This window comes from Nyctereutes procyonoides, unplaced genomic scaffold, assembly GCF_905146905.1.
Source record: "Nyctereutes procyonoides isolate TBG_1078 unplaced genomic scaffold, NYPRO_anot_genome, whole genome shotgun sequence".
NCBI classification, from domain to species: domain Eukaryota; kingdom Metazoa; phylum Chordata; class Mammalia; order Carnivora; family Canidae; genus Nyctereutes; species Nyctereutes procyonoides.
In genome coordinates, this window is record NW_026575141.1 from 4,115,397 (window position 1) to 4,129,953 (window position 14,557).

Below are 14,557 nucleotides of genomic sequence, written 5' to 3' on the forward strand. Positions count from 1 at the left end.
GAGCCCGAGCCCCTGAGCTAACAGGTGAGAAGCCAGGAGCCTGCCTGTGAGCTGTGGCTTCCGAGCCAGTTGGTTGGGCCGTTGGGCGCCCTGCTTCCCTCAGCCTCCCCCTCCCTCTGTGACGCCCCCGCAACTCACCAACGTGAATGTAACCTTCCCCTGGGTGTCGTCTTCCCTTCCCTCCTTATCACCTGAGCTCCCACCACAAGCCATCCTCCTTGGCCAGCGCAAAAGGCAACAGGAAGTCAGAGATGGCACATCTGCTCCCAGGAGCATGTCCTTTCCACAAATCCACCGTCGGTGTCCAGGGACCTGTCTCAAGGACAGATGCACCAGGGTCTCTGAGATCTGTTGCATGTCGAAATGAACACTCATGAGGCCTCACTTAAGGAGTTCCAAACTTTTAACCTGACTGTTGGAGAAGAAATGGGCTGCTTCCATAGATCAAACTATTCAGTTAATAAACCATATTGCTATGATTTGTGTCTGATCTTTTCTTTCCTCTTTGGTGACATCTCTGATTTAGGCTGAGACAGAAGTTGGGTGAATTGACTCCTGGCCACAGGCCTGGGTCTTATGGGAGGAAGCAGGGGCCAACCTACGTCTCTGGCTGTGTTCACTGAGCGCTTGTTCCCCTGAACGCTTCTGAAAATGTAGCAGAATGACACTACTGCGGTTGCGCAGAAGACTTCTAATTTTCTTCGTTTGCATTTGGCAATAAACATTTGGCAGTCTCGGTCTCTGGGTTTGTTAGGTGATGCTCACAATTTGAATTGCCAAATTAATGCAGATCCTGAAAGCTTTGGGAGGAAATTCATGACCTTTTGACAGTTTTCCAGATTTGATGTGTACTCTGTGCCTCCTGCTCGGAGTTCTTCCTTCACGTGGCCAACTTGAACGTTACGGTTGATTATATCAGTTTACCATAAGTAGTATCTTGAGCTGAGTATGTTCACAGAATGATGTTTCTGTCCTTAGAGCAAGAGTCCTTCTGCATCCTCAAACCCACCTAGCCCCACTTGCCCTTGCAAAATACTTGCTGAGATGATGAATAGCACTGCACTGGATGAGGGACCAGTGAGGTCATATCTGGATTGTGTTCAATGACATTTCAATTTTAACTTAAAGCCAAAACCAGAAATCTACACGTGTATTTCTGAGTGTTAATTCAAGAGGCCACCTGAAGTAATCTCATGGACCACCGGCGGCCCACAGGCCACATTGAGAACCAGATATAACGGTGTACGACAAAAGCCAAATGAGTTCATTTAAAGACAAAGATTTTTGAAAAGCCCCGGAGACTAGGCATTAGCATAATCAATTCCCCAGATTGCTGCTGGAACCGAATGTGAGCAGAAAGGGCTCTTGGGGATTTTCATCTGAGCTATGGCAGACTGCTCAGGGAACAGCCACCAACTGGAAGCAGGAGAACCCTCTTCCCTTGGTAGAAACACAGCTGCTTCCAGCTCTATCTATAAATTTTTCTGAAGATAAGACACATTGTTCTGGGCAAGATGGTGAAATAGGATGCCAGAGCAGAAGAGATGAGTCGAAGCAAATTATAAAAAAGAATCTGGGCACAGATTAAGATGGGCATAAAATGTTTGATGTTAAGTTGATTCCATATAACTTTATTCACAGGTTAATTGGTGTGTTTGAAATAGTTGTTTGTTAGGGTTTTTTTTCCTCCTGATTATAAAAGCTTTTTGCAAGAAATTCAGAAAAAAGGAAAACTACTACCACCACTACCCAGGGTGACCCCGGTTATTACTGGGGGATATATCCTTCCCGGCATTGTGTATATGTGTATGTGTGTGTTTCAAGCAAGGATGAGATTCATACCCAACATACTATTTTGCAACCCAGTTCTTATTTTTTTTTAAACAACTGTATAGAAGTGTAAATCACATACTATAAAATCTAAATGTGCACATTTTTAAGTACGCAATTCAGTGATGTTCAGCAGATTTACAGAGTTGTGCAACAATTACCACAATCCTGTTTTAGAATGTTTCCACCCTATTGTTGGCTTCTTTCACTTAGTATTAGTGACCCATTTCCCCAATGTCAGCACAGTCTGTGGTGGCCTCACGATATTCCATTGTTTAAACATGTCATAGGGGTATCAATACTGGTATCTATATAGGTTCTTTTCCTTTTCAGTCAATTTTGTATTATTACAGCCTTGTACATACCTGTATTTGAACTTGTCCGAATATGTTTATAAACTAAATTTCTCCAAGTGGACTTTCTGGGTCAAAGCAACAATACATTTGAAATTTTGTTTTATATTGCCACCCCCACTACCGCCCACGGGAAGGTGGCGTAAATCTATCCTCACACCAGTAGTATATGACAGGTCTTATTTCTTTATACTCTTGATAACACTGAGGTGTCAGTCCTTTTATTCTTTGTCAATCTGATGGCAGAAAAATGATCCCTTTGCTTTTGTCTAATGTACAAAAAATCACTCAGGATCAGTATCTCTCATACGTTTATTGGCTTTTTCTGTTTCTTCTTTTGGGAATTGCTTATTTTTCTTTTGAAATGGTAGTCCTCTTTACTTAACCCTTTTTGCTCATAAGAACTCTTTTGCCCTCAAGATTTTTAATGCTTTTCCATATATGTTGCAATATTTTATAAAATTATTTTTCTCTTTTAACTTTATGTTTCTATAAAATAAAATATTTAGGGATGCCTGGTGACTCCGTGGTTGAGCATCTGCCTTTGGCTCGGGGTGGGATCCTGAAGTCCAGGATCAAGTCCCACATCAGGCTCCCCGGAGGGAGCCTGCTTATCCCTCTGCCTGTGTCTGCCTCTCTCTGTGTCTCTCATGAATAAATAAATAAAAGCTTTAAAAATAAATAAGTTAATTAAATGAAATTTTTACCCACAGATTTGTAAAAATATACATCTGCAAATAAAATGTAAACCTCTTCCTGCACTTCAAAATACAAAAAAAAAAAATAGTATTAACAAGTTCCATGTCTCCATTTAACAAGTATTTATTAGGTGCCTCGTATGTGCCATGTATTTGGCCAACCAGCAGGGATTAGGTGTTGAATAAAATAATGCAATCTCTTCCCTCATGGAATTTTCATTCTGGTGTTCATTCCTTATCTTGTCAGGAGCCTCACTTTCTCAACTACAAGTCAGGGAGTTCAAGATAACTCAGAAGCCTACACTATACAGATTATAAAATTCATGAGTTTGTTCATTAGTAAAAGTAGAAAACATTCACTCAGTCCTTACTGGGCATGCAACTACTTTTGGTGGTTTTGGAGATTGAATGCCAAGCAAAGTGGTGCCCGCTATCAGGAAGCACAATTATTTTGAATTAAGCAATTCTATCCTTGAAGTCTAAGTAATCAATTTTGTAAGATACTGTCCTTGCTAACTTAATAATTTTTGTTTGTCCATCTTAAGCAAAAAATAAGATCAGCTTTTTATTTGTCCAAACTGAGCCATTAAAGTGGGTTTCAGCTTATCTACAAAGATTGAATGGAAATGTTTCCCAAAAGATAACTTGAAGTGTTATAAAATCATTTTTCTGTAAAGACTAAAACACTTGGGTGCCTATGTGGCTCAGTCGGTTAAGAGTCTGCCTTCAGCTCAGGTATGATGTCAGGGTCCTGGGATCGAGCCCCACATTGGGCTCCCTGCTCTCAAGGAGGAGTCTGCTTCTCTCTCTCCCTCTGCCCTTCCCCCCAGCTTATGCTCTCTCTCTCGCTCTTTCTCACACACACATAAAATCTTTAAAAAAAAGACTGAGGAAAAAAAAAAGACTGAAACACCATTTTACTTGCCTCATAAACCTACATATGTATAATTTTATCTATACTATACATATAGTCTCCCTCATACTTTTTGTTTTTTCAAATGTCGGGTAGCAAAACAAAAAACAAAGAATAGAGCATTTGACCTGAGGAAAAGATAAGACTTTCAAGTCCTTGGAGCTGTGTGCACTGTAACACCTCCCTGGCTCACACAGGGGAAGGCCTCCATCTTCAACCCCAGCTTCCCTCTTTGGGGAGCTACCTGTACACACACCCTCACCCTCTTCCCAGTGATGTCTGCAGGAGTAACCCCCTGCTCCATATTTGCATCTGAAGAGAATTGGAAGAAACACAAGGTAGATTCTTGCTTTGAAAAAAGCTGAGATACCCAGTGTACCGTGGTGCTAGCACTAAGGGTGATATCACAGCCATCAAGATCCCCACGCCAAAGGAGAAAAGCCAGTAAGTTTTAGGAGCTATGGAGACTATCAAAGGGAGAGCCTTATACTTGAGAAATTTTGCAAATGGTAAGGGAGTGGTGGTGAGTGAAACAGGAGAGGAAGTGGAGACCGTGTGCGGAAGGATGCTAGAAAGGACGTGGTGTATGAAAATAAAGCTACTTTTGTCCCTAAAAGCAAAAGTCTTGGTGATGTACTACAATTAACAAAATGTTCTGGGATTGGGGTTTGTTCTCTATCTTCAGTAAATTATTTCATTGAACCTAATTGTTTTCTTCTGATTTAATTCAAGAGCAGGAGACCATATTTTGCTTTATAGAAATTTGCTTGGCCTGCTGCAGTATCTCTTTGGGACAGCGGTGGCCACCAGGATTATTCCATCCCATACTCAGAATTATTGCTTCTGTAGATAAATGGACCCAACTAGCTCTGCTATTGTACAAGCCGAATGCCTCACCACTGCGGGGTGCCCGGCATTTGGTTAGCAGCTGTGGCTGCTGCTTGCCACTAAGGTATGAACAAATCACCCTACTGATGAGCTGAGCTCAGAGTGGTCTAATTAAAACAAATGCCACTTGGATACAACTTCAGAGGACCTTGGAATGCAGGGGAATTCAGGGGTCATCTAGTCCAGCCACCCACACATTTCCAGCGAGGCCTGCAGGAACTAAATCACTTCTGCCCCAGCTTGGAAAGGCGGACAGGCCATATATGTTCCTACACGCAAGCCCCCGGATTCTGATCCATGGACGTTCAAACTTTATTTGGCTGCATGGGTGGGGCCAGAGAGGAGGAAGAGGAGGGTGGTGAAGGGCCAGTTCAGTAGGGGTGATTCAGGGTGTGCTCCATGATGGTCCGAAGCGCCAGCCACGTCTCCTGGGCCGTGGGGATGATCTGAGAGGCCGGCAGCAGGAAGCCGTAGCGCCCCGTGTCTCGGAGCTCGAAGGTGAAGGAGTACTTGATGCCCTGGCTGTAGGTCCAGTCAACAGTGCTTCCACTGGCTTGGTCTAGGGCAGGAGCAGATGCCAGAGGGCAAAGGTCAATCACTTTGACACATTAATATGGGCTGGGCCATGGTCCAGAGCCCCGAGCCTCATGCAGGGTTCACTGGAGTCAGCATCCAGTAAGTGCCTGCTGTTGACCAAGCAGCCTGGCTCCCTCCCAAGCGGCTCCCCAAAAGGGTCTCAGCTCTAGAGGCCCAGAGAGGGGCCAAGCGATGATTCTCCTAGCACAGGGGGGGGATTCAAGAAAGCTCTTGCAATTGTGAAAGCCGCCCTGAAAACCACCTCCCTCCTACAGCTGCTTTGGTCAAACCTCCAAATATATCAGAGTTACCCACTTGAGTAACCAGGACTCGTCCCCTGGGGCTCTGGTCTGCAGGAGATAGTGCAAAGGGCCAGAGGCAAAGTAAAAGCCCCTTGACTGTCTTTTTGGAAAAAACTCTGCCCAGATTTGCCATTAACGGTGGGTAATGAAGTTGCTTTGAATCGGGCTGGGATGCAGGAGGCGGCTGCATATTAGAATTTAATTTGACAACAGTGAATGAAGCAAAAAACTTTGATGCAATTTGAAACCATTTCCAAACAAGGCCTGGAGTCCAAAAGCAAAGCCAGCCCTAGCTAAGACTGTGGCCCACTCACCTGCTAAAACCTGGCACTCGGGGAGGAGGGGCGGAGGTATGTGTGTGCTGTCCTCCCACCTCTGTCCCTGCCCGGCCTCTTCAGTACTCCAGCCTCTTGGCCAGAAAACTGGTGTTCCTCGGGGCTCTGGGAGATCTGCCCCCACCCTACCTGACCCTATGCACTCTCATGCACTCTCACCCTCCGCCATCACATGGGGCTCCATGTTGTTCCTGCTATTCCCTCAACACAACAGTCCAGGTCACATGGTAGGGCCTTTGTTCTAGAAGGTTCCTCCACCTGAAGGCTCTTTCCCCAGATAGGCTCTTTTCCCAAGATAGGCTCACTTCCTCATTTTCCTTCAGCACTTGCCCAAATATTACTGACTCAATGAGGCCTACCCTTTTACCCACCTCTTCAACTTCCATGCCCAGTATCCCTGATTCCCCTGACCCTGTTCTAGTTTTTCTTTTTCTCCCTTTCTTTTTTTTTATTTTTTTAAAATTTTTACTTATTTATGATAGTCACACAGAGAGAGAGAGAGGCAGAGACATAGGCAGAGGGAGAAGCAGGCTCCATGCTCTGGGAGCCCGACGTGGGATTCAATCCCGGGTCTCCAGGATCGCGCCCTGGGCCAAAAGCAGGCGCCAAACCGCTGCACCACCCAGGGATCCCTCTCCCTTTCTTTAAAAAAAAAAAAAAAAGTATTTATTTGACAGAGAGATACAGCCAGAGAGCACAAGTGAGGGGAATGGCAGAGGGAGAGGGAGAAGCAGGCTTCCCACTGAGTAGGGAGCCCAATACAGGGCTCGGATCCCAGGACCCTAGGATCATGACCGAGCTGAAGGCAGACGCTTAACCATCTGAGCCCCCCAGGCACCCCTCTCCCTAACTTTCATCACCTAACATACTGTATGATTTATTCATGTTTATTGTCACTCTCTCTCATAGTAGGTGCTCAAAAACATTTGCTGACTTAATTCCATTTTGATGTTGCAGTAGCTCCTCCCAGGGGCATTGCATGTACAAGTAAGCTGGGGGCGGGGGGGGGGGGGAAGATGGAATATATTCTCTAATTGAAAGGCACCAGAAGAGGAGTATTTTTTAGGTTGAATTTTTTAAATTGAATTTCTTGGTGATAAGGAAATATCAGCAGAACCTTCCAGTCCCTCCATAAAGCTGGACATAACCCAAGACAAGGGAACAAATGTTCTCAGGGGAACTGATACAAGGTACCAAAGAAGATGAAGTTCATGTCAGAAAAGGGCCCCACTGCTCACCGAGGCACGGCTGAGAGCCCGCGCTCCCACAGCTAGGCACCCCTGGGTACTTCTTCCAGGAGGACACTACCTCAGGCAGGAAAAGCCAGCTAAGCTTCCTCCCGGTGCCGCCCCAGAGACCATGCACCCACTTACAAATTGTTTTGATGATGCTGCCATACTTGAACTTGGTCCCATACAGAGAGGCGAGCGCTGTCACAGCAGACTTGGCCAGCTGATCCTGCAGAAAATGCCTGTTACGGCCGGTGACACCAGGCCCCCAGAAGCGCAGGGTCAGGCCAGGGAAGCCCAACTCTCCACAGAGAGCGGGAGGCCGGTGGCCCCGTGGTCCTCCAGTCCCACACGATGTCTGGCTGGCACTTCCATCTCCACCCTCTGGAGACGGTGGCACTTTGGTCTCCACCTCTGGCCACCCTCTGGCCATGCCGCTGCTCCAAATTGATCTTAGGGCACCAGCTCCAAGTCTAGCCTCTGGCTCTGGCATGTGGCAGAGGTGACTCAACTGTGCTGTGCCTCAGTTTCCCAGACAGTGAATGAGGCTAGCCTGCCTTGCAGGTCTTCCCAAGCCATCGGGGGTCCACGGGAGAAAGGGGTGCAAGGCATAGGAGGGCAAGCAGGGGACCGGCCCATACCAGCTCTTGCTGGTCAGGGGCCGCTTCTGCTTTGTAACCGTAGGGATACAGGAGCAGCTGGGAGTAGCTGTGGATGGAGATGAAGGCCTTGATGTTTCCGTGGCTCTTCACAAAGTCCACGATGGACTTAACCTCCACTTCGGAATTGGCGAACTTGCCGTGGTAAGTCTCTGAGCAGGGGTTGCTGCTGGCTCCGGACACTGCGGGAGGAGAAGGGGTGCGCGGCATCCGTTACGCCAAGCTGTGCGGCTTGCACAGCATAAAGTATGGAAGTAGGGGTGCGGGGGAAGGCAGGAGGGCCCCCCCGCCCGACCCTGGGATGCAGGAGAGGCCAAAGGCCTTTTATAACCAGCAGCTGATGGATGTGCCCCGGGAGGGAAGCAGGGCTCCTCGAGCAAGACCCACTGTTGCGGTAAAGGGACCAGAGAAGGAGGGAGCTGCAGTTACCCCAGAAAACCCCTACATGGACTTGAGACCTTGATTCCAGGGCGGGGGGGGGGCTGCAGAGAGTAGGGGGGGGATTCATTTCTATCAACCAGGCACAAGGAAATCTCACTGAGAGCCTCAGGAGAGGCTGCCATCCGCCCCCTCTGTCACTCTGCCCTCGGCTGGGGCAGGAGAGGCTCGGGCCTGGGACACAGGAGGGTAAGAGGCCACCCTGGGGGTCCTGGCCCTGCCTCCAAATCACACTGGGCCTTACGCCCGAAGCCGGCGTCCCAGTTCCGGTTGGGATCCACTCCAACACAGGCGGAGCCCGGAGTGAGGGATCGGGTCTTGCGCCACATGCGATTCTGCAGAAGGAATCACACACTTGTGGGTCACCGGGCTGGGCTGGGATTGGGGGCCCGCAGGGAGTGGCCACAACCAATGTGAAGCACCGCGATCCTAGCACAGGTATGGACCTAGCATGGGTCAGAAACCACTTCCAACTGGTTGTTGGGAAGGTCCACAAAGGAGGCTCTTGGCTGAAGGAGAACAGAGGGGATGGTGGATGGTGTTTGGCCAGAGGGTGCTATGGCTGGGAACGAAGGCATGAGGTGGCCCCCACCCTACACGCTAGATTGGAGCATGCTGCACCTGCCATAAAAGTCAAATAAAGCTGGAAAATAAGGTCCAGGGCAGTGGTCTCCCCAGGGGACAATTGTGTCCCCCCATACCTGGACATCTGGCACTACCTGAAGACATTTTTGGCTCTCTCAATGGGGGGGGTTTGCTACTGGCATCTCCTAAATATTAGATCAGGATGATGCTAGACACTCTGCATGCACAGGACAGCCCCCCACACAAAGAATTCTCTGCCCCATATGTCAAGAATACCAAGGATGAGAACCCTGGTCTAGGAAGACAGGTCTGTTTGCCCCTCCCTCAACTTCTGGGGGTTGAGGTTAGGGGTGAGTAGTTCATGGGACTCAGAGGCCAGAGGTTCTCCCTGTTTCTCCCCAAGAATGGGAGAGAACCTATACCTTGCTGTGAGTGAAGGCAAAACCATCGGGGTTGGTGACAATCTCCAGGAAGATGTCCATGGAATCAAGAATGGCTGTGAGTGTGGAGTCCTGGCCATAGTCTTGTGTGATCTGGTGAGGAGTTAGGGGACAGACAGACAGAGTGGGTCAGGCCAGGCATCTGCCATGCTAACGCAGTGAACACCTGCTCCCCTTCATCACTGCTTCTGGATGAGAGGGGAGGCCAGGGCTCCCGTGGGCCCTGACCACCCGCCCCACCAGGGAGAGCCCTCCCCTCCCCAGACTTACCTTCTTTGCAAACCAGACCCCGCTGGCCTGGGTGACCCACTCCCGGGAATGGATGCCTGTGTCGATCCAGATGGCAGGGCGTTTGCTTCCCCCCGTGCTGAACTGGACAAGAAGCACAGGGAGACCCAGTGGGGGTCCTGTCTCAGCTCCTTGAAGAGGAGCATCCCCGGGCCAGAGGCCATCTGCTCCCCAGGTATGTCAGAGTGAGGCTCCGTTTGTGGGGCCGTCACTCAGATGGGGGGTGGGGGTCTGGACAGGAATCCTGCGGGACTTGGCCTCCAGCCTTCATATTGACCTTGGGGCAAATAGATCTCAGCCAGAACTCTGGGCCCTGCCCTTTGCTGCGGCTGCCCATACACGGTTCTCTGTGGCGAATCACAATAAACCGTTTTATCCAGACTACTGTGACTCTGGGATACTTCCCACGACATGGCAGTTGATTGGAAATACTTGAGTCACTTAAAAATGTAAGAATTCTGTGTGTACAGGGATGCATACGGCTAGACCAGCATAGAAATTCCGCCCTTTCCAAACGTCAGCACGGGCAGCTCGTGTAACCGTGTCCTCCGGGGCCGCGGGCTCACCCACGGGGCCTACACACGGATGTGGGTGCCCTGGCACGTGCGCCGTGAGCATTCTCACGCGGGTGCCCTTACCTTCAGCACGTAGATGGGACGGCCTTCGTAGCTGTTGCCAATCTGGAGCTTGCTGACAAGCTGCGGGTGCTCGGCCACCAGCAAGTCCAGGAAGCCATAGATCTGAGAAGGGAGAGGAGGGGGCTCCAGCTGTCGCCGCGGCCAGGCACCGGGGTGCCCCCCTTCGCAGCTGCATCAGCCAACCCGCCGCGAGCCCTGTGATTCCGGGGAGCCACCACCCAGGCCTCCTCGAGACACAGCAGGCGCCGCGCCCCCGGGTCAGCGCCCACCGCTGCAGGCCTCACCTCCTCCAGGGTGTGGTAGGTGGCGTAGTTAAAGGTGTCGGTGGAGCGGGCCCAGGCCTGGAAGGTGAACATCTGCTCCTGCTCCTCGTCCAGCAGTGACTGCACGTCCTCGATCATGACGGTGTACCCGATGCCGTGGGCCTCCAGGAAGACTTTGACGGCCTGGCTGCTGGGGAGCGGCACTCGCACATCGATGGGGGAGCCCGGCCGGCCAGGGCCCCGCCAGAAGTCCAGCTGGGGAGGCCAAGGGCAGGCATCGCGGTGGTGAGCCGATGGCGCCCGAGCTTCCCCTACGGCTGCGGGGGGCCGGGGGGGGGGGGCGGCAGGGGGCGGGGGGGGGGTGCCCTGGACGGAGCCCACCGTGGCCACGGAAACGGCCCAGGAAGCCCGTGGAGGAGCTCCGAGAGAGTGGGGGAGAGAGAAGTGCTGGAAAGGATCCCTCCTCCCCACCGATGCTCAAGGGCAGCAAAATTCTGGCACCAGGACAGGGTGGGGGTTAAATCATTTCCTAACAGGGATCAGTCCCATGGGTCCTTTCTGGGCGGCTGAGGAGACAGGGCCCAGGACTCAGGTGGCCCCAGGGGGTAGTGGCATCCTGCAGTGGGTCCAGCTGGCCTGCAAGGAACCCTGGGGCCTCTGGGAGGACTCCCCCCTCCTTCTGACCTTCAGGTGCTCCAGGTCCTCCAGCTCCTTCACCTTCTGGACCTGGGCTTCATCTACAGCAGAGATTCGGAGCACCTGGTGCCTGGGCAGAGAGGAGGGGAGATTAAGGACCTGAGCAAGCCCAAATAGCCATTCACAGTCCCCAGGTGGGAGGAGGGTGACGTGGAGCAGCCTGGAACTGCCAGGCTGGGCCTCCATCCTCTAGCTGAGATGAAGGAAGCATGAAGGGTCTTAGCAATGGGAAGCCTAAGTTCCTTGGGACCTTCTGGTCGCAGCTGCGATCCCCATCCCAGTTTAGACTCTATTTGTCTCTCCAAAGCCAGCCACCTCCTCTTCTAAAAACTTCTTCAAGCTCAGATTTCTCCAGGCCTCAGGAAGCCTGTCTCGAGGGACCGGACCCCTTCTTAGCCCTGGTCCCTGGTCAGCCTGCCTCCCGGGGTGTCTTGGTCTGCTCCTCTCTGGAGTCTTCCCATAAGTCAGCCTGCCCGTTGCCTCCAGATGCCGGCTGGGGGCCGCGTCCTCCCCTCTCCTGTGTGAGCACCCTCTTCTCTCCACACTCTTACCCCACAAAGTCCTCTTTGCCAAGGACAGCCCCTAGCAACACACTTAAAAGCAGCAGCCCCCTCATGCTGTAGCCAATTGGGAATGTCAACTGAGGCTGAGAGAAGGTCCTGGGGCCTTTTAAACTCTCCCAGGTCAGAGGACTTCCGGTTGTGCCTGAGCGTCGTCCTCCCCCTTGCACCTGGGCCCTGTCCCACGGGGAGGGAGGGTGAGAGTCCTGAGCTCTGACACCTTCTCACCCTCTCACCCTGATAAAGTGGCAGGGAACCCGGCAGCTGGGAAGATAAGCCAGACCTCAACGCCTTGGCCATGAAGCGCCAGCCTGAGCTGTCAGCTGGGGCCGGAGGCCTCCCAGCTGGGCCCCTGCCACCCACAGCCCCGGGTACCTGCACCTGGGCTTCAGTCCTGTTTGCTGACCAGGCAGTGGAGACGGAGCCAGGCTCCGGAGCAGCCACGCCAGCTGGAGCCTTATGTGAGGTGTCCCCTTCTCCCTCACTCTAAGGGCCAGCCTTCTGTTCCTGCGACAGAGTGAGCTGGGGCTCTCTGCCCCCATCCAGCTCCTGTACCTGCTGGCTCCTCACCATACTGGCCATCCTGGGATGCCCCTCCCCTGTGCCAGGCACACCCTCCTTGGGGGTACAGCCCCCTGAAGGGCACTTCCCAGCCCCTCTCCGCCCAGCCTCGGTGGCTCTGTGGGAGTCAGGGCACAGCAGCAGCAGCTGGGGCAGGAACCCAACTCTCACCAGTGCACCCTCCTCCCCGTCCCCACCACTATAGGCTTAGGGTCGCCCTTGATGGGAACTATAACCAGATGTCATCTGAGCACACAGCGTGGTGGTAAGAAGCAGGGCCAGACCCCTGTTGGGACTGCACAGTGTACAGGAGAAACTGGAATTCACTCTGGCTCTGGATGCTGAGCTCACTGCAGAAACATCTAGCACAAATCCGCCCTAATCCACAGGGTCCCCGGGGATTACCCAGCACCATCCGGGGGCCCTGCTCTGTGTCAGGGCCTCAGGCTTGGACATTGACAACAGCCAAGATTGCCCCTTCTGGTTTCCATCTGTTCCTTCCACCTCCCTATCCCACCCCCTGCTTGGCCAGCCCTCTGGTGCCAGGACAGGGTGACCCACCCCATTACCTTTACCCCCTACTCTCTCCTGAGCCTAGCTCTGAGAAGACCAGAGAACACTGAACCTATCCTCAGCAGATGTTGAGCCTCCATGAAGACTGTTTCTTTCCTCTCCAGCACCCTTGCCTGACCTCCAGGCCCCAGACAAGGCCCACCTCCTCCCGGAATCTTCCTCTGGCTTCTTTATTGAGCTCCTGCCCCTTCTCTGAAGGCTCACCCCTTGGCTTATCCATTCTTCTGGGCCAAGCACTGTGCTCCGCCCTGGGATGATGCCCAAGACACACAGGTCCCTGATCTCAGCCAGCTCACGGTCTACTGGAGGAACGGCAGTGACCCACTGACTTGTGTTCTCTCAGCTCCTCCAGGAAGCTGACTCCAAGGCAGGATGGGACATGCAGGAGATTCTCGGGGGAGAACTGCCCCTGAAGGATACAGGAGAGGCAAGAGGAGGAGGCAGGAGGGACTTGCCACCAAGCTGCAGGTCTGACACCTGAGAAAGGAGAGGGTGAAGGAAGGGGAGAGGAGAGGAGAGGAGCAAGAAGAGATGGGGAAGGAGGGAGGAAGGAGATGGAGGAGGCAGAGGGAGGAGAGCAGGGAGAGAGAGGCATTGGGCAGGAGAAGCTCAGACAGGAGCAGCTCTGAGAACATCTGCGCCAGGCCGACACGAAACCTTGGAGCCAGTGCTGCAGTGAGGGGAGCCCCGCACCCCCTGGGAAGGCCGGTGCCCAGCTGTGTCATGCAGTCACTGGCTGGGCACGGCCTGGGGGATGTGTGGCCTTGTCACAGCCCTGTGGTGGGGCCACCAGTCGATTCGGCTCCCCAGTGACTTGTACACGACCTCAGAGGGCCCACGGACCAGGGCAGAAGACAGAAGTAACCAACTAACGAGTCAGTTCTGCAACAGGTCTTACAAGAAGCTGTCGCCCAGACAGGACTAGGTGAGCAGAAGGCTTGCTGGGGCTGCTTTCCTCACTGCAAGAGACCTGAGTGGCACGGGGGATGGAGGGCCCCAGAAGGGCCGCGGGCTCCACCCCACCAGCCCATGCAGGAGGGTCCAGGGAAGACTTCACCACGAAGGGGACATTTGGCCTAGGTCTCAAGGGCAGGATTCACAAGGCAGAGGAAGGAATGGGGGTCATTACACTAGTCAGCGCTTGAACACAAACTCACATTTGCTCCTCCTTAGTGTGTCTCCCCAGTGAAACTCTAAGTTTCCTCAGACCAGGAACCGTCCTCAGTCATCCTTCATATCCTCCCTCAATTCTTAGTCCCCTGCAGTGTTCTCAAGCTTTCAGATCTGTGCTTCAGCAAGGGAAAAAGGTTCTGTGGGAAAGGTTCCTTCAGTCTGCATTACGAAAACAATATTTCTTTTTGTATTTCTAAATCTAGAGCTGTCCTGTAAGTCTGACTCTGTTTCACGCAGGCCACACACATTCGGGGGTGTTGGCTAATTCTTTCTTGGGCCTTCTGTGAATTTCTTCCTGAAGAGATAAGCCCACTGGAGAAAGGGGCCGGGGTTGGGGTGGGGAGGGGGCACAGCCCCGCCAAGCAGGCCTCTGGAAGCCTCCAACCTGCAATCTTGGCCAGCAAGGTGGCCAAGAGTGTGTAATCTATTTTCTTGCAAGGTTGGAAAAGATCGATTCAATGTTGCAAGCTAAAATTAGGGCCAACACTGGCAGGAAGCTGAAAGCACAACAGGAGAGGACTTTGGGCCTCAGGTGGAGGCTAGGCCTAATTCCCTGGGT

The 14,557-nt window shown here is 52.3% G+C and overlaps 1 protein-coding gene across 1 annotated transcript; it reads right to left on the minus strand.

Annotated features, from left to right (window-relative positions):
- Positions 1-4,976: 4,976 nt before the first annotated feature.
- Positions 4,977-11,996, minus strand: CPA1 (carboxypeptidase A1). The gene is made up of 10 exons (XM_055307517.1): positions 11,683-11,996; positions 11,120-11,201; positions 10,457-10,690; positions 10,173-10,274; positions 9,517-9,618; positions 9,229-9,339; positions 8,466-8,556; positions 7,766-7,965; positions 7,269-7,353; positions 4,977-5,241 (listed from the first exon to the last, which is right to left on the minus strand). Exons 1-10 carry the CDS (start codon positions 11,745-11,747, stop codon positions 5,054-5,056), a joined length of 1,260 nt encoding a protein of 419 aa, XP_055163492.1. The 5' UTR covers positions 11,748-11,996; the 3' UTR covers positions 4,977-5,053.
- Positions 11,997-14,557: the final 2,561 nt, after the last annotated feature.

Coding starts and splice junctions, on each gene's coding strand:
- CPA1 (XM_055307517.1), bottom strand. CDS start 11,747: ATGAGGGGGCTGCTGCTTTTAAGTGTGTTGCTAGGGGCTGTCCTTGGC. Junction 10,275..10,456: donor CCTACCACACCCTGGAGGAG/GTGAGGCCTGCA, acceptor CTCCCTTCTCAG/ATCTATGGCTTCCTGGACTT. Junction 5,242..7,268: donor CAGCATCATCAAAACAATTT/GTAAGTGGGTGC, acceptor CTCCTGCCCTAG/ACCAAGCCAGTGGAAGCACT.